Source organism: Rhea pennata, chromosome 8 (assembly GCF_028389875.1).
Source record: "Rhea pennata isolate bPtePen1 chromosome 8, bPtePen1.pri, whole genome shotgun sequence".
Classification (NCBI taxonomy): Eukaryota; Metazoa; Chordata; class Aves; order Rheiformes; family Rheidae; genus Rhea; species Rhea pennata.
The window spans coordinates 19,161,813-19,187,846 of NC_084670.1; the positions used below are offsets into that span (position 1 = coordinate 19,161,813).

Here is a 26,034-nt window from a genome sequence, read left to right on the forward strand (position 1 = left end):
ATTTAGTGGTTACTTTAACTTTGGTCTTTGCTGTACTACCACAACTTCCATACCAGAGTTCACTTTTTTATTGCAGGCTGTGCTCTAATGAGATGTTGGAAGGTGATTTATAATGGAATTTTCTGGGCCTTTACCTCATCAGCTTCTGTCACTTTGATCCAATCTGCCCAATCCAAGCTGCTTCACAGAGTATTAAAAATGCTCTGTGGATCCTGTTGCTACTGGTTAGAGGAAGCAGTTAAGTCCAGCTGCAGTGCGTTTTCCTGCAAGCTACTGGGGTGAACTACAACACCCACAAACCAGTAACTAAGTGGCCCACAGAACTATTTGGGATCATCTTCCAGCTTTCTTGGCATATTTATCCAGCCTTGCAAAGAGTAGGTGTATATATTGTATTTTGAGAGTTGTATTTTTTTTTTTATTGGAGAGGGGAGGATGAATTTATTCAAATTCCTCGACAAAAAAATATTTCACTGCAAACCCCAAACTTTTGATGCCCAAGCTGCATACCCAAAGTTTGGATGTGTTTTTGCATTTCCATGTGATATCTTTATGACAGAACTCTGGTGACCTTTTTCTCTTCTCTTTCATGGATTGTTCTAAGCAACAGTTTTGGCTAGAGGCAAGACAAAGAATTAATGAACCATTTTTATAGAGGACTTGCACTTCCCTGTTTTCTGAAAGCTTTACTCTTCAGAGGCCTTGGTGTTGACACACAGCTTGTTTCTGAAAGTGACTGCCCTTCCACTGCTCCTCATTATTTAAGGCTTCACACCTGTAGGTTGCTAGCTCTAGTCTGATCTGAAAATGGCTTTTTCAGTGGAGTTGCACAAGTGCTTCAGCAAGGTGTTACACTGAAAGGTTACTTGTTGTGGAAGCCTGACTGTTCATCCAGCCCAGTGACAGTGGTGCATCAGCGAATCCATATTGCTGTATCCTGTAGGTTATCTGTGTCTTCTGACTACCTCCTTTATAAATAGCATATTGATGGCAGTGACTAGTGTTGAGACCTTGCCAATCAATACTAACATTGAATAAGAGTTAATTGACACAAATAACTGCATCTCTTGGTTTGTGTACAAGAATGACGCCTTCCCGTGCTCTAATCAATATGGCTCCTTGTAGAGCATTGAAATAAAGCTGCTTTCTCTATTTGACAGACTTTTCCCAGGTGACTTGGAGCTGTCTCTTCCACTGTATCTCATCATAGCAGATTAACTGGAATGTTACATATGAATTGCCTGTCAAGATGATTCCATCAGGCATTTCTTAGTAGTGTTTATCACTGTCATCAGTATTGAGTCAAGACCTTCAGCCTTTGTTTTGTCTCTTGTTCAGTAACCAGAAAATTTAACAGTTTAGTAGGTGGTAACTTCTGCTATTTCAAATAGTAATTGGTAAATATGAAGCTTTTTAATAGCAGAAATAATCTGTATTTACCAAAACTGTTGATTCTAATTTGTCATTACTGTTTCTGTACACATAGTACGTGATACATAGTTTCCTTTCATCATTTAACAAAATTAGGGCTATAGAGGTACTACTTGAGTAGTCTTTGCTTACAAATCTTAGTTTGGTTGGAAAACTTTTAGAATTTGAGGAGAAAAAGAGGACAATATTGTTTTGATCATTACTACCCTTAAAAATAAATTATAAGAATTTTATTATCTTTCTGAAACAAAGGAATACGAAAGAATTGTATAAAGCATCCTATTGATGACTGCATTTCTAATTACTGTTGTGAAAAGTTTGTAAAAAATCAAAAAGTTAACAGAATTTGGATTTTAACAATGGCAAATGCCAAATACTTGGCTTTTCCCATTTGTATCATCTTCTTTCATAATTTTCTTGCAAGCATATTCTTGCTTGAAGAAAATTTTTTTAAAAATAAAACAATTATCTTGAAACTGAATTTGTTGCCAGATACTCGATTTTAAAATTGCTGTATTTATGCGATGTACTCTTGTAGTTTGGAAAAAAGAAGGCTTTTAGTTCTGGTATTGGGACACTAAATGTAAAATGGATCTTTGTAGATTGCTATGCTTTGGGAGCCCCTGAGCATAGCAATGTGCTCTCCTGCTCCTGAAGCTGGAATTATTGTACACGATCAGTCAGAAGGGATATGTCTCCACTCTGTCTGCAGCTGTGATTTAGTAAGGAATTAGAGGCACACTTAACTTTCATTTGTTGGAGCTACTATAATTTGTATGGTGACCATTTGTCATGCTGCCACTAATCACATTTAGTTGGTAATGTTCTGGTAAAATAGCCAGAAATGGTAATGTGAAGAGATCCAGTGATAAAGCTTTAACGGCTTGGCTGCTGATTGCAACTTTTTTTGCTAATTCTGCCATGTGATTTTTCCATGGGTGACATAGGTACTTTTTTCTGTGAGCTTCCAAAGGCTAAAACATCCAGGAACAGTTTATTCCTTTTGAAATGCCCAAAACTTTCTCCTAAAGTTGAGCCTTGAAGATAAAATGAAAACCTGTTCTCATACCCCTGCAGTGCTTGGTGTCCCCCATCCTTGCTTTTTCTCCTCTCTTACTGAACACTAGTATGAAGCTCCTGGTAGAGCAGGTGAAATACCACCTTTTAGCAAAATCATTACCCTCACACCTTCAAGCAGCCTCCCATCTTCACCAGTGCCTGTAGAAGTGGATATGAATGAAGGGTAGCTTCGTTCTGGATCTGGATTTATACTTGGCAAGACAGAAAGGAGGCTGAAGGCAAGAAGGAAGGAAACCTATTGAAGCACTTACCTCTTGGTATTTCTGTTGTATGGCACCACCTGTCTAAATCAAATTAACTCTGCTAGCCTTTTTGGATGCTCACATAGCTGCAGTTTCATTGCTAGAGGTGACTTTTCCATAAAATTAGTCTTGTCCTGAACACCATGGATCACACCCAGAATTGGCTGTAACAGTTCAAGGGTGACGTCTGCATTTGCCTTGAAGCAGCTGCACTTTACCTAGAAGTTAAACCAAATGTATCATGAGGTATAAAATACAGCAGCCTTTTGTTGAGTATCCAAGTGGTTCTTGATGCACACCTTGTTTTCCTCCTCTTATATCTGCACTGGCTCCCACTAAGTAAGTTAGAATTCAAGATTTCTCTTAATAGTAAGAATCATCAGAGGACAGTTTCTGGTTTATTACAAAATCCAGTCTGTTTCTGCAATATTAGCTCTTACAGCAAATCTGAATCTGAAACCAACAGGGGAGAAACTGAATGTAGGAAGGCCTGTCTTTTCAGAAATGTGTGTGCAATTCTTGAGAATTTCCCAGTGGATAAGAGAGCCCTCACAGCAGACAGAATTATTTCTTTGAATTAGCTTCTGTTCACTCTTCACATCCTATTTTTGTATAGAACAAAGAGACTTACTGAGAATTCTGCAATCTCTTCATTGCAGGATGAGATGAGAGAGAACCCTGAAAGCTGGTGAATTGTTCAGATACAGCTGTAATCACCGCATTATAATATAACATATTAAATCTTAATGGTAGACTTAAGTGAAAATTCAACAGTCAAAATCTGTTAATCTTCACTGTGACTTTAAAATGTTCTGATGTTCTTTAATTTCTATTTTTCAGGTTAACAAACAGAAATATTATTCACAAAATGCCTGAATGGATTCTAATTGCTATTGTCTTGTTATCTGCGTAAGTAACCTATAATGTCAAATACTGTCATTGACAACTATCTTAACTAGCCTACTGAGACAAGATTTAGCTTTCAGGTAGAAGTGGGGAAAGATATATTTAAGTTGATGGGGGAATCAACAGAAATATTTTTTCACGTAATTAAAGTAAGTTCCCTTGATGAAACAGGTGATTGTCCCACTTGCAACAGCATATTGGACAAATGTAATGCTTGGCTTTTTTTTTAAAAAAAAAGGGGGGGGGGGGGGAGAGGGTCCAGAGAAAAAGTGGGAGGAAGGAAGAGGATGCTTCACTTTTCTACATTCACTGCTGCCAAGCAGTCTTCCCCTCTGTGATAGTATTTTATACAAAACGACATGTTATTTGCATATGGCATAACTGTTACACTTTCCATAATCAATAACATGCTTTTTTTTTTTAACTTTTCAAAATTAGAAAATACTGTAAATTACCTTTTATTATTCCTTTGTAGTTTTCCTTCTAAATTTATTGAAGAATTCACTTGCACGATAAAAGTCAAATTATTTTGGTAGATATGGTGTGCTTCTAAATGTTTGTTTAAATTATCTTTCAATATTCTAGCAAGTGTCCTTGAGGGGGAAACTTCTGTTTAGTAGCACTAACTTTCTCATAGGGATATTGGAACCTTTGTGCATTGTGTGTGCACACAGGGTTGAGGAGGGAGGATTCACTTTATTGTTTAAGATTATGATACTGCAGTGCCTAGACCCCTCGTTAGCTTTGCTCTACAGCACATTCTGCAGAATTAAATTCTTTACAAGGGTTTTCCTAACTGGAAGCCTGATTTTATTGTAATCTCTTTCAGTAAGCTTCTGTACTGAGACTTGAATTATAAAAGCTGTAGTCATATACATCGAGTAACTTCCTTAATTTATACTTTTGAAATTAATGTACATTTCTGAAGTTAAAAAGAAAGATTAAAAACTCTGCAGTGTAATAAAACAGTTCTTTCACAAATTCATATTAAACATTAGTTCACCTTTTAAGGAATCACTGGTGGTTTCACAAAGTGTCAGGCCCTACCTTTCAGTAGGGTTAAAACCATCAAGCAATCTTTTTATATCTTTCAGCTTGAATTACAAGATTACAAAAATCTTATTTCAGAGACTGTTTATTACCGCACTACTGCTTCTTCTTTTGGGCTTGCTGGGTCACTGGAGCCTGTAGGACAGAGAAGTACTTACAGGCATTCAGAGGTCAAGAAGTGTTGTGGGCCATCCTCATAGCATCCCCAGTACTGCACTTACTTTCTTTTGATATTACTTCATCTGACACATTGTTCTGGCTTTACTGTCCCAAGGAAGGCTATACCGGCAGGCATTAGAGTAGGCTTCAACGAGCCTTACATCTGCGTCACCCAGCCAGATACCGCTCAAATGATTCATTAAATCAGAACACAGAAAGTAACTTTACTTGAATGCCTTGGCATAAATTTTTTATTAACTGTAAGAACAAATCTTTTGTCATTTTTACTATATATTCTTATGGTTGAATTGGTAATTTGTGAAACAGATCTTATGAATTTTTCAAATAGTTCCTTTACATTTTATGAAATAGTGACTGCTTTAATCATGGGTTAAAATATGTCACTGGTATCTGCTGCATATAATGAGCTCTAAATGTTTACATAGCTAGTAATTGTTTTACAGTTGTTTTAAAATGTTATGGAAGTAGCAGGCAATCTTCATATTAGTAGCAGTTAGAAGCATAGAACCAAATCTCTTTTTTATTTTTTAATTTTTCCCCTAAGGGTCCAACCCTAGGCAAATGACAGTTAAATTTGATCCCAAAATAGAGTGAATTTCTTATCTGATATTATTCTAGTGAAGTCCTGAACAAAACTCTCATTGACTCTAGCTTACTATAAGTTTATTGCAAGCTGATGATCTTCAGATCTTGAGCAACTTCTCTGAGCCCCTTCTTAGAAGTTGTGCAAGAATGTCAAGAGCAGACAGGGTGGAGTGAACATGAAGGTTTTTCTTGGCTCTTCTATGTCAAGGCTGAAGTGTTGCATCCTTTCAAGAAGGAGCAACACAGAACACTTACTATTTTTTTTTAGAAATTCTTACCAAACTTTAAGATTTAATGGAATCCAGAAGTGTACAGAGAAGACCTGGAAACCTGTTCCAGAAACCTGGCCAAGTCCCTTTGGAAACAGATCTTGAGACTGTGGGTATTTCTCACTTCCTGTAATCTGCTAGGGAACCTGCTATATCTTACTAGTATTGCTCGCAAAAAGGATTATACTCTATGATGTGGTCGCCCCTTAACTATACTGAGTAAAGATGTATGCTGCAGCAGATACAATGTCATTTAGATTGAGAAATTTTACGGGGCATAGGTCAAAGAGTGGGTCTTTGCTAGGAAGTATAAGAATGTGGACTAAAGAAGGCAGAGTGAGCATGGGATTTCAGGGTATACATCAAAAGAAACTATCAAGACCTGAAATATTTTTTGTTGTTGTTTTGCTTGGGGGGGAAGGGTTTTGTTTAAAGTAGCAACAGTTGGACTTTGCTTGCACCCCATCTTGTGCATAGATGTTGTGGCTTACCACTTCCTTCTCATATATGGCTAGTTTATGCTAAGGGCTGATACAGTATACTGAGCTTCACTGTGCACTTGGAGTACCCTGACACTTTTTGTGGTCTGTGAGCTCTGCTATGCTGCTAGCTGAAATCACTGTCGTCATTATTGCTGTATTGAATTCAAGTATTATCACCACTTAATGCCATGTCTTGTGTTATGATAATGCTATCCTCTCTTCTTTAGAATGAGCGCTTGTGTGTATGTGAATATGAACTAACTCTTTCTAGGATACTCTGTGTAGGATACCACCTGATTTTGGTGCTTAAATTAAACCTGGGCTCCTGACATAGTCTGCTGGCCTCCAGAAGCTCTTCAAAGCAGTTACATGCTCTTGGCCTTATTGATTGTTAAAGAAACCCGGGCTTCTAATTTATAGCTTTGAGGTAAAATGCCTGAACAGTATAAATATCTCTCTATATAAAATGTTGGAAATCTCAATAGTGGAGCATATCCTGTTTTTAGTGAACAGCTGCATTTATTTAACCAAATTATCATATAAAATATGAACAGCTAGTCTGAACCTTTATTGAAAATGTAGCCTGAGGCAGTCTTGCCTTTCTGACCAGCACATACAGCCATACAGACTTTCCTGGAATACACTTTGAGAGCCAGTGAAGAGATTATCTTCAGATAATTACATTAATTCCTAAAATGGCATAGGTGACTTCTAAAATAATCTGTAGATCAAATGCCTTATTTATTTGCTGGTTGTAATAATTTTGGTAGTAGCAGATTTCTGTGTCTTCCTGTTTAAATGTTCACTATGTTAGCAGAATTGTGTATTATAGTAGCATCTGCTGTATAACATAGTGTAAACTAGAATGCATAAGGTGCATCTTTTCCACCAAAGAACTTTATGGGATATCAAATGAAGCAGATAAATAGAGGCAGAGATAGTAGTACAAGAAAGAATGGAGAAAGCAGTGGGAGGATTGGTTACTATACAAGCATGGGCATTTGCTGGTTTTAGTGTATACCCCTGGCACAGTCTAATGGAAAGCTTTCAAGATATTTTCAGGAAATGTCTGCTTTCATCTTAGTTATCTGAGCTCGCTGGTTCCAGTGAACTGTGGTCAGCTTCATCTGCAAAGCCTAGGCAAGAGGGGTCTCCCTGCTAAAAGCTTTGAAGCATTTTGAAATGTTCTGGGATTAGTTTATAAGCATTTGGCTGCAGTATTTAAACCAACTCAAAATGACTATGATCACTAAACAAAAGCCATCATTATATGTGTGCAGCCACGTTAGATAAATGTGTGGTGGGGAGATGTACTCTAGAGGTTTGCTGTCTCGGAGATAACAGTTCTGGAACTGGAGAATCTTGGGTACAAGTGTGGTATTTTTACTTCTTTGCACACCAGAGCACATCTGTGGCTTGAAATTGAAATTTCTAAATTATTTTCAGAGGAATTCAGATGTTTGTGATATTTATGCAGTATTATGTCTGAAAACTATCTGATTTACGAATGTATATTGGATGTGAATGAATCTTCCAGAGTGACTGTAAAAATTAGACTTGTACTCAACAGATCTGCTTTCCAGTATTCTGTTCTTGTTTAAATGACGTAAATTCTACCTTTTAATGTCGAAAGATACTTTTTCCTACAGAGAAAACATACAAATAAACTGGATGCTCTTTTATTTATCAAGACTGATGATTTAAAAAAAAAAAAAAAAAGTAAAGTTCCATCTGACAAAGATTTTTTTATTTGTAAGTTAGGAATGTAATCGTTTCCCATTCTGAAATGGAGTTTGCAGGTCCAAAAACCCAAAAAGCTTTCTCTTATAACAATACTTGAATTTGGGCACAGTCTTTGTTTCTACTCTTGGTCCCTAGCTGTAGAGTATAGTTTTGTGTAAGTTTTGTAAAACAGAGAAACTGCAAGTCTTTTTACATATCAAGAAAATCAGAAAAGTGTGTTCTTTCTCTTAATAATTACAAGATGTCATTTGGTAAGCATGAACTCGGAGGGGTTTTCTATTAAGCAGTTCTTGCATATCAGCATTTTCTAAGCAGACTCAATCTGCCTGTTTGGCATATTCTGCAGGAAATCACTGTTACTTTACTTCCTCCTAGCATGTTCCAGGATTACTTGGGAAATATATTCAGTATATTTTATATATATATATGTATATATATATATATATAAAAAATGATATATATATATATATGTAAAATATACACACATACATACACACACACACAATAAAAGAGTATTTTTTATATATATATATATATACACATATATACACACTCACAGAGTAAAGTATTTGCAGTGTAAAGGGATTTGCAGTGTTGTTAATTGTGAAATAAATGAGTGCCAACTTCAAAGTTTAGTATCTTCATTTACCATTCATAACGGGAGGGTGGGAGAAGAAGTCTTAGCGTCTTAGCAGACTAAAAGAAAATGTTTTTCCTCATACCAGAAAAATGCTCTGATGTTAGGGCTGGTGAGCAGAAAAGTGAACAGCTTGAATTTCATTGCAGTGTACACAGCTGCAGCCTTTTCCCATTCTGGCATTTCCTGTGGCTGGCCTTTTGAATGGGAGATTTGGATGTATTGTATAGGTTTCATATATGTCCTGCACAAAGTCTCTGAGGTGAATCCAGGATGTAAGTTGCCCTTTACTGTAAAAATGCTTCTGGTCCTTGACCTTATTGGCAAGAGGGAAGCCCTGGCATGTGCTGTCTCGTGGAGCTGTGTTGCAGGGAGTGAGACTTGGTGCAAAAAGCACCCTTCTTCTCACCTGCCAGTTCTGCTGCCTAGTGCAAGGGAAGAGCAGGGTTGTGGCTTTTGGCTTAGTGTCTTGGAAATCCCTCCAAGAGATGGAAATCCATATGTTCCCAGCAGATGTGTGTGTGGGCATGCAGAAAACTGAAGTCATGCTCAAGTGTGCAGAGCTTATGTGCAAAGAAACATACACTGGTTATAAATGGTCCTTCATGTTGTTCTCCTAATTAGACTCTTTATTACGGGAGAACATAAATCAATAGAAATATTTTTCCTATTGAAGAGAGTTTGGAGCTTCTGTTTAGTTGCCCTTGGGAACTTTGTTCCAAATTTACTTGCGACTTGTGAATGAAAAATCTGGCAGTAAGGAAAGTACCTCCTCCTCTGCCACTTCATTTCTGCCTTTTGTGTGTGTAAATGTGAGGTAAGTTTTTTGCTGGAACTTCTGTTTCAACCATCTGAAAGACAGCATGCCAGTTACTGGAAGCCAGTTTTACCATCTTGTCTCTTTCTCTTTTGGGAGCTGTCAATTGAGTTCACGTCCTGTTGAACTTGCCACAACTATGTGCTGATTAAGCAGATAGGAAAATTGCTTAGCTCAGTTAGAGAACCTTTTCTATTTATTGAAAAGGTATTTATTAGGCAGATTTCTTTTATAATGTCATGGTCTCCCTCCCTCCATAGTCGCTGCATACAGCTTTACTGATTAGAAGTTGTGTCATAGCCCAGAATAAGTTCTGCTTCTGTACAGTCACTTGTAATGTAGATTATTCTGAACTGCTGTTTCAATTAAGACATTGTGAGTAATGCAGCACTGTTAACAGCTGCCTTAAACTTAATTTTAAAGGTATTTTTAGTTCATCTACTGAGCAAACTGAGCTGTAATTTTGCACCTGAATTCTGAAGCTCTAGCCTAATGAAAATATACTTGCTTCCTTATTAATAATTAATCTTAATGCATTAACTGCAAACATTTTTTTTATCATGAAACATAACCCATCTGTTAAAAGAAAAACATGACTGTGACATACACATGTATCTCTTATTTTCAGAGTTTTAACTTTATCTTAGTAAACTTTCTAAAGAACAGCCTACATTTGTTGGGGACATGACACAGGCCATTCTTTTGACTTACAGGAAACTTCTTAAGATGCAAATCAATGTTGAGTCTGGCTTGATGTTTCTGAACCAAGAAAAATGTAGAGGCATACATCACTGGAAAGGTCACCAGGGCTTCCTAGAATCTGATCCCCAGGTACTTTGTACCAATAGAATTTCTAGCATGGCTTCTGGATTAAGTTTTCTTCTGTTCAAGAGTCATACTGATACCCCTACTAGCCTAAGCGTTGTCCTCTCTTCTCCTATCTGCACTGCAAGAAATAGTGCTCAAAGTAGAAGTGTTGTATTACTTAACTCTTCCGATACCATTACAGCAGCGGAACTTTGATCTGTAGATAATCTCTAAAAGAGCAGTATGTTTTGAAGATCTGGACCATCAGTCCTCTCCTTATGATAATGCCGATTATAAAACATAAAACCTTATGATATTAGACAGTAAGACAGACTATGTAGAAAGACAGTACTTCATTCCTGAGATTCTGGTTTCCTCTGTCGTATAGCTGTTGCGAGCATCAGATCTGACATATCAGCCATTTTTTTTGCTCTAAGGGTTTTTAAGGAGGAATAATCCTTAAAGTGATTTAAAATCTTCAGAATTTTATTTTATAAATAAATAATGTCTTTGAAAAGGAAACTAGTTGGATCATTGAGCTAAGTTATAACTTGCTTGGATCAGAGAAGTAGTACATGGAACTATTCAAAAGACCATACCTCAAAGAGCCGTATTAGTTAGGGAAAACTAGATGCATTTCGTTAGTTTTCGTATAAATGTTATGGTGGAGAATGTTAGTCTGTCTGTAATACTCTGCAGTGACCAGAGATAAACTGAAATTTATTTAGAGGCATGAAAAATGTGGAGGGTGGTGGAGAAGAGAAGATTAGACTTAATTTATTCAGGAAGGAGACAAAATGATTTTTGATATGATAAATTGTAGTGGAATGGCATACTGGTGAACTAGAGACTCGTTTTCATTTCCTGATAATACGGGAATTGACTACAAAGGGAGTTTGTACTTTCTTCTCCTTAGTTTGTTACTTCTTGAGACATAAAAGCAATTTGGCACCCAGTAGTCTGATCCAGTGTGGCAATTAATTTCTGATCCTAATGCAAATGTTAACACTGAAGGCAAATAACATACAGTGTTTCCTGAGGTACGTTTCTTTCATATTTGTGAAAACAAGCAGAAAATACAGCCTTTTGGGGGAGGGAAAGGAAGAGGTGTCCCTGACAAGAAGATGATGTACAAGGTGCATCTCTGGGCAAATGGGATCTGATGAAGCCCTTATAGGCAGTCTGCTCCACTGCATTTAAAATCCAGAGCGCAGGTGACTTTTCTTGACACAAAGTATAATGAAAACAAGTACTTGGTATAAAGGGCAACTGTCAGTTAACCAGAATGTTACATGTATTCGGTCTCCCTGACTCAAGCGTAACTGAACGTCGCTACAGGTATGACTGTTAACTGTTTACATAGCGAGCACCTAGGAAAGGTTCCTTAAAATAACCATACACTCCTAAAATTTTGAGTAGTGTAATGTAAAGAAAGAACAGCCATGTGCCTAACAGTGCATGTTCTTTTCTCTCTGCTCCCTTCCAAAAGTAAAAGTATGCTTTAATTAGCTGCTAGAAAACATAACTAACCGGTATTTGGGAGTCCAGAAACTGTAACGAACACTACTACGTATTGCTAGATGTGAAACCCGTTTGACTGTATCGATGCAAAAGTGTACAGATGCCTGGTTGTTTGAAGGCTTGGGATCTTGGTATGTTTAACTTTGTTTTGATGTTTCTTATGGATGTACCATGTGTTCCACGGCAATGAACTTTCTCCCTCTCTCCGTCTATCTTAACGTTTTATGAAGACACTGAATAGATCTAACTCATTTATCATAAAACTTGGTGTTTCCGAGATGAGATCTTCAGTTTTTTAACAAGATAAGGGTTACTTGAGAAACAAACTTTATTGTATATTCAGCTTTTTCAGGTATGTGTTTAGCCCAGGTGTGCCTTCACAAATGGGAGTTAGTAGTATCCTTGATTGTAGAGACTGTGAAATGGAGATTAAAAGTAGTGCAGTGATTTACTGGACATCATGCAGCCAATCAGTGATAGATCCAGAAATAAAGCAATTAAGCAGAAATAGGCTTTTTTTAAGCTTTTTTTTTTTAACCTGTGAAGGGCCATCTATCTAGGGAAAAGTGGTTAATAATCTTTAATTTGGGGGGATTTTTAAGAATCTCCTTCTGAGAGGTCCAAAACTGCTATTGTTTTCAAAACTGTTAAATGTAAGCAGGAAAATATTGAGGTCTTTAACTTCTAAAACAGAAAAATTTGGACATAGTGGAAGCAAGTCTATTCCCAGTGTATCTCTTTACTCAGCTGCAATATTCCAGGTGTTTGATCTCTGTATGGGACTGAAAGGTAGATAATCAAGTTACAATGGTTAGAAAGTTCTGAAGCTAAACTGTGGTCAATTTTATGATCATGGTTTCCGTAGTAACTGAGTACAGGTGAGCACAATTTATATAGTCAGTATGGACAAATAATCCACCTGAGCACATTGCATTGTAGCTGTTCCACCTGTAACATAATATTTGTCTAAATTATTATTGAAAACATTTTTTGTTTATCATTGAGATAATGAATTGATGGGAATAGATTACACCATATAGCAGCAAAAAAATGTAGCAATTGCAAAAATGGATGTAGGTTAATAATTTTTAATTCATAAAGTGTGCCAGGTCTGTATATAAGTGCAGCTTTTAGATATTTAAATTGTCCCATTGTATGAGCACAATAATTTATACAGCAACGTATATTTTACAAAATACTTAAAAGTTTCATGTTCTCAAAACCTTATATCTTCACATTTTTAATTTAACAGGGACTTTTACCTGTGCTTAATTTCGCATACCTAACTGATGCAAGGACTTCAGTAGCATAGATTCCGATACTTGAGAGGTGTCACAGGAAATGTTTGAGGCACTTAAAAAGTAAGGAATAGAAGATTCAAGTGGATGAAAGAATCATTTTTTAAAATAAATTAAAAATTTATTAAATTCAAAATTTCAACAGAGTTGAAAAAGATGGGGGAAAAGGGGGAACAAATGGTAGGACTGAGAAGTACCTTTGATCTGTCAGCTGGTTGGCAGGAAACAGATATCAAATAAATGGAGCTCTTTAAACAAGGTCTGTCCTTGAAATGTGTACCTAAGAAACTTGATTTGTTAGAAGGAGACAGCTGATAGTGATTTCTTCTGAGTTTGTTGTGAACTTTATATTGCCTTGGCTCTATGCAGATAAGTAAGTTAAATTGAAACCTTTTGGAACAACTCCCTGTATGAATGTAAGGGCTTTAAATGGCACACAATATAATATATGTTCTGATACTTTGTGTCTGTTTGTGTTTTAGTAATAAATTGGAATAATAGTAATATAGAAGTGGGTACCATACTCTGATTTGGTTCTGAAAAAAAACATCCTGCAGTCATACATGTTAATAAAAAAGATGGAACGTTTTAAAATAAATAAATGTTTGAAAGTAGAGTTCCTAAACATCTCTGAAACAGAAGGCGAATTGAAGCATTGCATACTATTACAGTAGTTTTAAACTAGTCATGTGTCCTTGAATTTTTGTATTGTAACATCAAAGTATTTCCGGAGTGTTGGTTGTTACCTTTCTCATTAGGCAGGCTAATACAGTGATCCCACAGGATCTGATGAAGCCAGCAGGGCTTGGCATTACGGGAACAGCATAAAGCTGGCAAATACTTGCAGAAAAATATACCACTTATTTTGCATTTGCTGAATGTTCTGAAATGTATAATTCCTCTTCTGGACAATTATGGAAGGAACTGAATTTATTGAAATATAGTCAAGAAAATAGCTAAGAAGGAACATTATAGGAGTGATACTATGTGAAAAGAAACACTGTTGATGCTTGCATTGCAAAGGTTAAAATAAGTGTACAAAGCAGTAAACTTTTAAAACCATTCTTGGTTCAGTAGAAATTGTTGCTGTCATGTTTATGTAGTACTGGTCACCCTCAAGGAACAGAAAGATGGTAATAGTAAGAAATGCCATTTTCCAGTTGCTTTCTGAGAGAACTGTGTTATATCATTCAGTAACCTGGGATAAAATAGTATGTTATAGGAACTGATGGTTTAAGATGCTTTTTTAAATATCGAGGCATTTTTTTATTTACATTTTCAGTAATTTATATATATGATCTATTGACTTCAAGTATACGGTGTTCCAGAACTGACCAAAAGCACCAATTGTCCATAGCAGATGACTACACCATTTGAGGAAATATTTCACCGTAGTTTCCTTGAACATGTAGTGTATTTTTAAGACTTATTTTGTGTGTTCCTTTGAATTAGACTTCTACTTTGTTTCCTTAAGCTAGATTTGACTTTTGTTGAAGGACAGGTAAGATACTTTCTTATTAAAAAAAAAAAAAAAAAATCCATTTACATCATTAGGTCAGTAATTCATTTTATAAACAATGTCATGAGGATGCTCCAGTTTTCTTCCCTCCCTTTCTGGCATTTGTTGTATCAGTGCAGCCTTATTATAAAATCTTTTCATTGCAGAATCTTTGAAGTTATATGGCTGGCTGTTACAAATAACAGCTGGCAACTGATGGAGTGAGCCTTCGCTTTCAAGAGAGGGGTAACAAAAGTGGAGTAATCAGTACATCCTGCTACTCGTGCAAATAGCTTTGTTCATTAGGTTAAAAAATGCAAAGTCTCCAAACTTTTGCATTTTATTAAATCCATTCTAAATATACAGTTTCTGTACTGTTAGGCAGCTATAAGCCTATTGCCCAAACACATCTGCCCTGCATTGTCCAGTTAAAATATTGGAGTTCCCATACAGTATACAGCTTAATGTTTAAAAAAAATAAAATAAAACCAAATCATCCACATGATGTGTTAGAGGAGAGCCAGCAAAATCTCTTACAAATATTCACTCAGCCTTCTAAATCCTTTTGAGGAGAGCATTGCCTTTCACGTATAAGGGGTGAAAATGAGCACAAACTAACGACCTGACCCAGGGGAGCTCTGCTGCAGAGCCCATTCCTTGGGGTTCACACCCCGAGCGCCTTCCTGCAGAGCAGTGCTGTTCTCGCAGGGAGGCTTTTACTTGCATCTTGGATAGTGTTGTTTACTGAATTGCCAGTCACCCTCTTCTTGTATGTGAATAACTGATTAAAAAAAGAACAAATCCATTGACTCTTTCAGTTGTTACTAAGCGCTTGTATCAAATGGTTAAATACAGCCTCATTATTACAGGCATGCTCTCCTTTCACTGTTGGTTGTATCCATTCAGCAGCACCCCGAGTGACGTTTTGGTCCATTAAAAGGAATGGAATGTCCAGGCATGTACTATTGAAAAGTGTATGTAGAAGGAGTGAACTTTAAAAGAAGAAAAACGTATATTTTGTTTAGTGTTTGCCTAAGCATGTATCAAAGAGAACACTTTTCTTAAACGAACTTGTAGAAGCTGCATGTGGAAAAAGAATGGCAGTAGTGGAAACAAAGAGCAAAGTTAATTTTTGAATGAAATTTCAGTTTTGCAGCATACTTGGATTATGTATGAATTCCAGTTGTTGATTTTTGAATCAGTGTTTGCAGCATTGATTTAAATGTAGTGGACAAAAATTTTTTAAATATAAATAATTTAGCTTTGGTTGCCATCAAAGGATTAAAAAGTCTGTGCTGGATTCTGTGGACAAGTCAGTACACAATAATGAAAGTTAAATAATAAATAAGACATAGGTTGCACTCTAGCTACAGCTACATTTTTATGCTAAGAATAAGATCTTCAGGCTATATTTAAAACTAGACCAGAAGTAGCTTTTTCCCCCTCAGTAAGAAAATTGTTTATTTCTGTGAGTTGTTATGATTTAACATTGTGGGCTTTTAGATTGTTTTATTATTCACCCAAGAAAATAGAAAATATGACTAAAACTGGGGGAATTAAAGAAAAATGCCTCTGAATGCTAACTTCTGTCCTTTGACCTATAGGATATACTAACAAAGGGCCCCAGGTAGGGAGTGCTTTAATTCTAGAGCTGCAAATGGCACTAATTGTAACTACTTCCCCCCCACACTGGTAATGTGTAATTAAATAGAAAATTCCAGAAGTATCTTTAAATACTTCTACATCTTGTTTGTAAGTTAGATGCTTCCATTTCAAGATAGTCTGTCAAATATTAATGTGTTCTAATGGAAAACATTCACTTTAGAGACAGCCTTTTGCTTTCAACAAGGATTTGTGGGGTTTTTTTGAAATGTTAAGCTTTTTAAACCAAACTCAAACTGAAATTATAAGATACATTTTTTTAAATTAAATTGTGAGTATAACAGCTAAATTGCATGTTAAGCATGTAACATTTTCCAATTTCTGAGTGTACGTTAATGCAGTATGATTATATAACCACTTAGGTATATCTAAGATTTTATATATATATATGTATATAATCTCTCTGATATTGCAGCTTTAACCTGCAACGACACTCACGCTATGCCTCAGATTGACTTTCTGGACAATATTTACTTTTGCTTGATGAATGCATTTTGCTCTAAGCTCTGTGAATTTCTCTTCTGCAAAGTAAATTCTCCAACTATTGCAGTGTAAGGGGAGAAAGTAATATTTTAACATAACTCAAAGGCATCTAAATATTATTCTAAATGCAAATTCTGAAAGGTCGTATGTCCACTTTGGATTATACTATATTGAAAACATTTATCAATGCAATAGCAGTATGCCTAACACTAAGAAGCAATTTTTGTGAAAGCTGCTGTGATTTAAGTTACTTTGATAACAAAATTGCTGTCTCTAGTCGCATGTAGTGATACGCTATACCAGTGATACGCTGGTAACTGAGGGACACTACTTCAAATTAAGCAAATTATCAATATATTTAGGAGAAAATTCAGAATTGCAGTCATGTTTTGATTTATTGTGTCGATATGTTTGCGCGTTCTTCTGTAGGGACTACTGAACGGGATGAACACTGCAAGTGTTTCAGTTTACCCCAATAACGCGTGATGGATCTATACGGCATCCTCCAGCATCTATAGGTACAGGCAGATGCTCTGCAGGCTGCAATGCACATCTATTTCAATGGCTTGAGCCTAGCTATTTATTTTCTTAAAGAAAACAATTACTTGTGTTTAATCGGTTGCTGTGGAGGCCACCTTAAAAGAAATGTAATTGAAACAGAATCCAAGATTGTATTCTATAAAAGTTTCCTGTATAGAGCTGCTGAAGGAGTCTTGGGCTACTACGGAAATGAGAGTACCTTGTGCTACTGAAACAACTTCAGGGGCGCGCGTGCTGACGACGGCTTCCTCCTCGGTACCGTCCCTGTAACGCAGCCCTGGTCCAAGCGGCGGTGCGATACGCTCCGCTCGGCCAGCAGCCTGCCCGGCGCCGAGGGCTTGTTCTGGGCTCCTCGGCTGTCGCCTTTTCAGCAGGCGTCCCTGGGGCCAGGGTGAGGAACGCGCCCTCTCCTGCCCCGCTGCAGCTGAACCGCTGCGCGGGGCCGGCTTTGCTCAGCTCCGTTGTTCCCATCCTTTACACCTCGTAAAAGCAGGCAAAGCAGAGACCTCATAAATTGCCTCATAAATTGACTGTAACAGTAGGTGCAGAGTAGGGAGGAGTCTGTTAATGTTCCCTATAAACCCCAAGAGCAGTCAATATTTAGGTAATACTGTTTCCAGAAATTGTGAGGGAAGAAAAAAGTGGGAAGTCCTGTGCTTTTGTGGCCTCGTAATGTTTTCCTGCTATGTCTTGATTAATTCATAAAAACGATAACAGGCGTCCTACGTTCATGACTTCTTTTTCTAAATATGTGACACACATAGTAGTCTTTCAAGTGTAGTTTTTGAATGGAAATTTGACAGACTTCTAAATTCTCTTCTTCTAAATCAACTTTCCATTGTCCATGACACCCATGATGATAATCCCTGCTTTTGAAGTAAAGACTTATGTCCGTAAAACAATGATGGTGTTTCACAGGCATCAAATTGTTAAATTAAGACATTCAACTATATCTGATACACTGATATCCTAGTCTTGAGAAAGAGATTTTGTTTGTTTTTGTAACTTTAAGCTCTCAAATAGATTTGTGTGTCTGTATAGTGAGACTAACTCAGCCCAACACAGAAAAGTAGAGATGAGGATGGCTGGGAAAGCACCAAGTACAGAAAAGGCTGAAATGATGGCTCTTAGCAGCCTGCACAACGAGGGAGTCCTCATTTATGGATTTACATGAGCTACTCTGCTTCTACAACCAAGTTGTCACATGTGCAAAAAGAGCAATGGATAACTAAAGAGTCCATGCCAGATCCCAGCAGTGCGCTTTGATGTAGAGTTGCCATCAAAATATTTTCCATTTGTGTTTGGTGATATCCTAGAAGACGTTTAATTTTTAGTTTTTCTTTTTTTTTTCTTTTTTCTTTTTTTTTTTTTTTGTTTTTTAATTCAGATCACATTCTGTTTAATGCTTTATTGCAGTACTTGACTGGAAACTGGCACTCTGGAGTCTTTCCTGCACAGTTACATTTCTTCAATTTTTATCATTATTTCTCCTAAATCAGTCCTTGTTGACAAGGTGAAATGACCTTACATTGTAGCAATGGAACAAATGTGCTGTAGAGCTTTAAGTTAGCACCTTGCTGTAATGGCTGGTTATTCCTGCAGAACTTTTAATAGCTCTGTTAAATCATCTGACCTGATGTTAAAGATGTGATTCATTTGACCTGATGTTGAAGATGTGTATGCGCCTTCATTTTTTTCTGTTAAGTGTAAATAGGCTGTTTCCAGACGTTCAGGTAAAATGCTTATGAGATGGCTATGAGGAATCTGATAGTTCTCTCACAGTCCAATTTGTAACTGCAAAGATAGCAAAAGAAAATGCTCTTAGCAAGAGACTACTGATGGCACCTCAACCGGAAGCTTATTGGCACCTTCCCTGCAGCATATCTGTGGCTATATTTTTTGAGAATGAGAAAAAAAAAAAAAAAAAAGCGCTACCTCTTCCTTTGTTTCCATGTTCTGATTTCAGGAAATGAATGTTCAAGAAACTTTTATGATCGTTAGTGAGAATCCCTCATTCTCACAGAAAAATAAGTATCAGTCATCCTGGTTATGATGATCTTAAGAAAGACGTCTTAAACACCTAAAACAAAAACTAGAATTTAAAGAGAGAGAATTTAAAAGAAAAAGAACTTTAATGTTATGATGGTGATGTAGTGTGATTCATGATGCTTGAATGCTTATAAGTAGCAAAAATATTTATATTTGTTTGGAATTCCAAAGTTTTCTGTGGAAAGACAGTTGGCACTTACCTTTCTTTATTTGGTTTTATAATTCTGTTCTTGTTTGCATTTCAAGCATGGCAAACAAGGTAAAGAATTGAAACAATCATGTTCATATTCACAGGTTTAACCACAGTCAATGATTTTTATTTTTAAAGCTTCTGCCTTTAGAAAGAGATAGGCAGATGCTTACTTTTATTGCAATAGGAACTGATTGTTAACTTTTGTGATAATAGACATACGGGGTTTGCTCATGACTATAGAAATGTTTTGCACAACACTAGGTAAATTTCTATACATTCCAGTTCTCAGCAATTTTCCTGTAATTTTAAATGATCATGTTGGAGGCTGGAAAGGAGTCCAGCTCTTGTATGTTCTTACCACTGTTCCCAGGCCTTTATTTCAGAGATGTCTAACTGGGCAATATCACACTGGTTGCTTTGAAAAATGTAACTTTTTTCAGAGGGGATACAGAACTCATTTTAAATAAGAAGTCCAGAAAGGTTTTCTGGGGTCCAATCTCTGAGGAGTAGAAGGCTATGCAGTTAGTTGTTTTAGGATGCCTGTTCATATCGTTGGATAGGAGGTGCTGATTCGTGCTTTTAACTGCATGAAAACATCACCATCATGTTTTCTGAATGTGTTCTGCTGTCTTGGTTAAGATATATGTAGGTCTGAGAACAGGCTGCACACAAAATATATCAGTTTATGAAATATATTTCATGTAATGCTACTGATTTTAAAAATGTTTTAATTTAGGTCGGACTTCTAACAGTACTTGTCAAATGTTTTTGTAAGAAGACTATTCATAGAAAGTTTGGGTCTTGAGTTTAAGCACTGAAACTATGTAAACACTTGTGATAGCCAGATGTCATTTAATAGCTTGGCAATAATTCATTGGTCTTCCCATTAATTTCTTTTTTGTTTGGTTGTTTTTTTACGTGTAGCATATGTGAAATAGCCAGCAAATGAGAGTTTTATCACTCAGATACAGTTTGACATTTTTAACACTTTTCAAACTTTGCAAAGACCTGTTTACCATATGGTATAAGTGGGTGTGCAGGAAACGACACTGTTTCATGAAGCCTGATCATGCTGTACTACTTTTCCATGAACTGAGCTTGAAAGTTTCCTTTTAACAGTGTGCTGAGGGCAACCTTTAAAGCATAGGTGTATAAGTTTGGACAGTAACATTTATGTTTGAGTGCTTCTATAGGTGACATTTTTTTTTTAAATCACTTGATCCTTTACCTTTTCTTATTTAAGTTTGCCCTCGAAAATTTGCTCCACATTAATTTTGCAACATGGGAAAGTAAGTAACCAAAAAGCAGAATTTGTGTGTGTGTGTGTGTGTGTGTTTTTCATTCTTGCAGTAACCAGTTATTATTGCTCCCATCCCAAGTATCCTATTTTATATTCTATCTTTTCTTTTTAAAGATGCTGCAGAATTTTATGGCAGTTCCGCGAGCCTTGAATTGAAATCCTGTATGCTATTAAGTTGAATTAATTGTAATAATTTTTTCAGAGCTAGGGTCATTGCACCTTTCAGTGACATTAAGGTACCGTTTCCAAATATTGTTCTGGCTTATTTGCATACAATTATGGTTTATTTCAGTTAGAATTAGAACTTCATGCAAGAAGGAGACCGCAGCCTTTAATGCATCTTTAGCATACTGTAGCTTGCCTGATACAGCTCTGTCTAGTGCAGTATCTCAAATACGTGTTGGACCAGCATTAGTAAGAGCATTAAACATACTGCTGAGCTTAGACTAGCAACTTGTGCTTGCTCCCATTGCAGACAAGAGCTCCTGCTTCTGTTCAAGCAGCCATTTAAAAGTGGAAAAGTACCTGTGGGTAACCACCTCTCAAATTACAAATTCAAGCATCATTTAAATGCCAAAAGGACAGTTTTTCAGTGCTGAAGTGTTTTTACATACGTTCATAAATGTTTAACACTGTCCCCTCTAGAGCCAATTTTCAAAAAGTTACTAGAAACTAACATACGCCTTTTTGAAATTATATTTTAATTTTTTCTCCTGCTTATCAGATAATTAGCAGCTTGACTAATTTTTAAACAAAGTTTGGTGAGCAAAAATACCGATCCAGAGCTAAAACCAGAAGATTTTGGTTTGTTTTCTTAAGTTTGTTCTTCAATATTTAGTGTCTGGCAGTGTCTGTGACAACAGGAATACCCTTTTTTTTTCCTTAATGGGGTCTGTAATAGCTATTCTTTAGACAGTGCCTTAAACAGGGCCTGTTGGGACATAGCTATAGTTCATGAGGCTATATAATTTCAGAAATTGCAGTTCCAAAAATATATTAAAAAAAAAAGCATGTGAGCTTCATGGCATAAAGATTTTAGTTTTAGTAAACTATAGTTAAAACTGTGCACAAGTTTTTCTGCTCATTTAAAAGATAGCATCTTTATTACTTTGTAAAGCAAAGGCAGGAGGAAGAAGATTGGGGTAAAATAGTGCATGTAAATCTACATTGCAGAGATATCGTTTTGCAATATTACAGCCTCCTGGCACCAGCACTCAGGAAGTCATGACTGTTTGTGCCACCAGTTGCTTTTCGTATATGCCCTATCTAATCCCGATAAGGGTGCCTTGAAGACGAGTGACAACGCGGCTCCCGATCCGTCCCCACCATCCTCGTCTCCAGACCAACCCTCTGCATAGCGGCGCTTCTGCCCGCGCTGCTGCTGCTGCTTCGGCTTCCCGCGGCAAAGCCGCCCCCCGCGTGGCAGCCGCCGTCGGAGGCGCTCGGCCTTGCCGGGTGGCGTAGCACCGCTTGTGCTTCTCGCCGCGGAAGAAACAGCTTCCGCGTAGCTGTCGTGGAGCGCGAAACAAAACCTGGGGGCCTCCGCCTGAAAAGCGCCCGTCCCGCGCGAGCCGAGCGCTGCTGCAGCAGGCCTCGGCCGCGAGGCCGGGGCTCGCCGCGCCCTGCCCTTGCTTTGCGCCGCTCCTGAAGCCCTGCTCGCCTCGTGCCGGCGTTTGCTAGCCCGCGTGCTCAGCTAACTGGATATACCGAAAAAGAATCGCCCCCAAATGGAAAATTATTTAAGTCTTTTGATCAAGATTTTTTTAAGAAAGGCTTGTTTTTGTATAAGGAACAGTATTTACTATGTCTTGTGTGATCCTTTGCTTGTATTCTACCACTACTTTGCTTAATTTAAAAGAACCTTCTTGAATATTCAGCTTTTTCCAAATGGAGATGCTCTTAATACTGTACCAGCAGATGCAGGGAGGTTAATCTCAGTTGTTACTTGGTTAAAGGCTGTATGAGCTGTGAGATTTTTAGGAAGCTGTAGACTACCTTGAGCTGCTTATTAAAAGTACATCATTTCACACACACACTGTAAAATCTATTTCCCATAGTGTGTCAAAGACACTAGTTATCTGTGCAAATACAGTATTTGAGACTAAGTAAACGTTGGGATATGAGTTCTTGTTAATTGATCTGGTCAGTAACGTGCTGAAGTGACCTAACATTCAGTGGAAGCTTTAATATTTGATTTTGTTAATTAAAGATAGTTTTTAATATTTGTGAATAGGAAGTAGATTCAGCCATTACTATCTTAATTGCAATATTTTTACAATCCTGTTATGAGAAAAAGAAACAGCATTTTGACAAAAATATCTTTAGGGTAAAATTAAAGAACCACTGAAAATTGATAGTTCAGCATTTCCGCTGCTCTCCAAATGGATATCTTTGGTAATCTGCATGGTGATAGCTCCTTCCGATCAGAGCACTACGTATGCTTGTTCTTGGATGCCTGAAAGATGATGCCTTTTGCTGCTCTTACCATTGAGTCTGGAACTAAATGCGATATACAGTAATGCGTGCCTTGCAGTTTGCATTATTTCAGATAAGGAACAACATTCTGCCTGGGGAATGTACAGTAATCCCCTATTTATTTCCACTGCCTGTTCTCATGCAAATATTTTATTCTTCTTGTTAGTAACCACTTTCAGCTTCCATTCATTTTAAGTTTTAAAATCAGTGGAAACTGGATGAACTCTGTTCTGCTCAGCAGCTCAGAACATCAGGCCCAAATGGAAGATTTTCTGTAAAATGTTGTTGATAAAGAGCATAATTTGACAGGCCATCTGAAAAGTATTGTAGAATTCTAAAGCTAAACTTGACTGACTAAATTAAGTAATAAAACTTTTTTCCCTCTTTGGTTCTTATTTTTCTGCAGCACTCTCTTTGAGACTCTAGTCACTCTGAGACTTCTTTAAACACTTTTGTTACCAAAACAGAATAGTTTGACTACAGCAAGTCTTTGATACAATATCACCGGTAAAACTGAAGCTTAGCAACCCATATAAAAACTTCAAGATCAAATTAGTTTTGTTCTGCTTGCCAAAAGATTGTTTCTATTTGATAGTCTGTTTGGTATTATTAAAGCCTACTTATAAACAGTTCAGTGCTGTAAGAATTATAATTCATATGGTTTTAAGATACATGCTGTCAAACTAGGGAATTGCATTGCTCAGATTACTCATTCACATTGGTCCTCAGTTTTTGAGAGATTCATTAATGTTTTCTGCACCCTTGGGCATCAAATAGAGACATTTCAGGTTATTATTTATTCTTTCAGAAGCTTCCATGTGTTTGGAGAAATCTTGGCTTAAAACAAAACTAATTCGCTATCTAACCATCTTTGTGATACAATGCAAGGAAGGCTCCTCCAAGCAAGTGGACCCTATTATATATCTTTATGAAAACTGATAGTGTATAAGACTTTACGGTTAAGCACAACAACTATAAGGGAACCTTGTTACGAATCTACAGTTAAAATATTCTTATCGGGTGTTTTAAAATGTAAAAAGCTTATAAACTCTGTTTTATTCATACAAACAATACAGCTTTTACAAGAGGAATGTCTAGGAACTTTTTGGTAAAGATGACAATAACATCGATACCTTTCCTTTTTTATATGTATTTATATAAACTTTTTGGATATTTTTTCTGAAAATTGTTTGCCTGTGTTAAATAACACCAATAAACAACTAATTAAAGGCATACAAACTAATAGCCTAGTCTTCCTAATTAAGCTTTCCTTTAGTTTCACTAAATCTTAATTTCTTGCTTTTTACCTCTGCTGCTGAAAATTCTCTTTTCTGTATTAAATATTTTTTTTTCTTTTCCAGATTGTCACAAGTTATACCAATTTTCAGAAATACTCAGAAGAGCCCAATGTATACACAGTTCCTGTCTACATTGCTAGAAGAGCTGCATTTCAAAAATGAAGATCTTGAAAGTTTAATGAGAATATTTAGAAAGGACAGCTTAACCTGAGTGGTAAGTCAATTTAAATATCTAATATTTTCATATTTAATGTGAATTTTGCATTTCATAAAACTAAGCCAGTTAACAAGGAATTTATTTTTCAGTGTTTCATAAGCATGCACTGTAACTGCAGATCATATCAGCCAGAGCTGAAAATGTGTAAAGTACGTTTTAAAGTGAAGAAAAATATATAGTATGGAAATTAGTGTCATCGTTTTGTCATTTACAGTAAATGCCAGCTACTGATTGCTTATCACTTTAATCTTCTGATAATACATAGTTGGTTCACCGCAATTTTGTGAGGAACATTTGCTCAAGTTCTATTAGGACTTAAGGAAAACAAAAAAGAACTTTTGTGTGACTACAACAACTAACTCTCAGCAGCTTTGTTTTTTATTAAAAAGATTGTTATGTTTAGTCTTCAATATATAAAATGAAATGTTAAAAGCTTTTTTGCATAATATTGAGATTACACTTCACCGTCTGGATAGACTGAAAAAACAAAAGCAAATGCCTTCTTTATACTGGATACACCATTATGGTATATAATTAATTAATTTATTAATATTACTGATCACACTCTTGTTTCCACAGAACAAGATGGACATCTTAACATCTCCTGCTGTCCGAAATGGTGGTGTGGAGAACAATAAAACATCTTCAATTGTTGGGACTTTTTTTTTAATCAAAAATGAAATTAAGTATTGATTGTACTTCTTGCATTTTTGCGTTTTCGTTTCTTTCCTATGAATAAGAATCTTGACATCTTTCAGAGAAGCTGAATAAAACAGCACTTGTTCAGGGTATGCATAAAGACTGGTTAAGATTTGAATGGTCTGAAAACTGTCAGTTTAAAAGCAGTAGAATGGGGCTTGGTTTTATGGTTGGGGAGGGGGAGGAGGTTTTTGAGCCTTGCAAATTTTCGGTCAAAATTTTCCTACAGGAACTGGGGAAAGAAAAGAAAAATGAATGTCAGCCTGGAGGGCTAAGGACACTGCTGCTGGCGTCTTTCCTGTTGACTCAGTGCATGAAAAAGTATTCTCCAAGAATGATGAAGACAGTATCCAAAGATATCTGGACAGCCTGTTAATGTGCTACTTCTAAGAGAAAGGGTGATCTTTTGAACTTGTGCACAACTTTTTTTTTTTTTTTTTTTTTTTTTTTTTTTTTTTTTTTTTAAGCAGTCTCTAATTGTTAGTACTTTCAGCTTTAAAATACTTTTTTTAGTAACAGAAAATTTGATTTTTGGATGTCATTTCATTTACAACAGTTGTTTTGTTTAGATT

General features: G+C 36.6%; 1 protein-coding gene across 2 annotated transcripts in view; it reads left to right on the forward strand.

The window, feature by feature from the left end:
* Positions 1-25,580, forward strand: part of RPAP2 (RNA polymerase II associated protein 2) — a 40,723-nt gene extending 15,143 nt beyond the window's left edge. For both annotated transcript variants that reach the window (XM_062581230.1, XM_062581231.1), the window contains 3 exons: positions 3,594-3,662; positions 24,610-24,760; positions 25,343-25,580. In XM_062581230.1, the coding sequence (XP_062437214.1) occupies positions 3,594-3,662; positions 24,610-24,757 (217 nt within the window). In that variant the 3' untranslated portion in view covers positions 24,758-24,760; positions 25,343-25,580. The remainder of the gene's footprint in view (positions 1-3,593; positions 3,663-24,609; positions 24,761-25,342) is intronic.
* Positions 25,581-26,034: the final 454 nt, after the last annotated feature.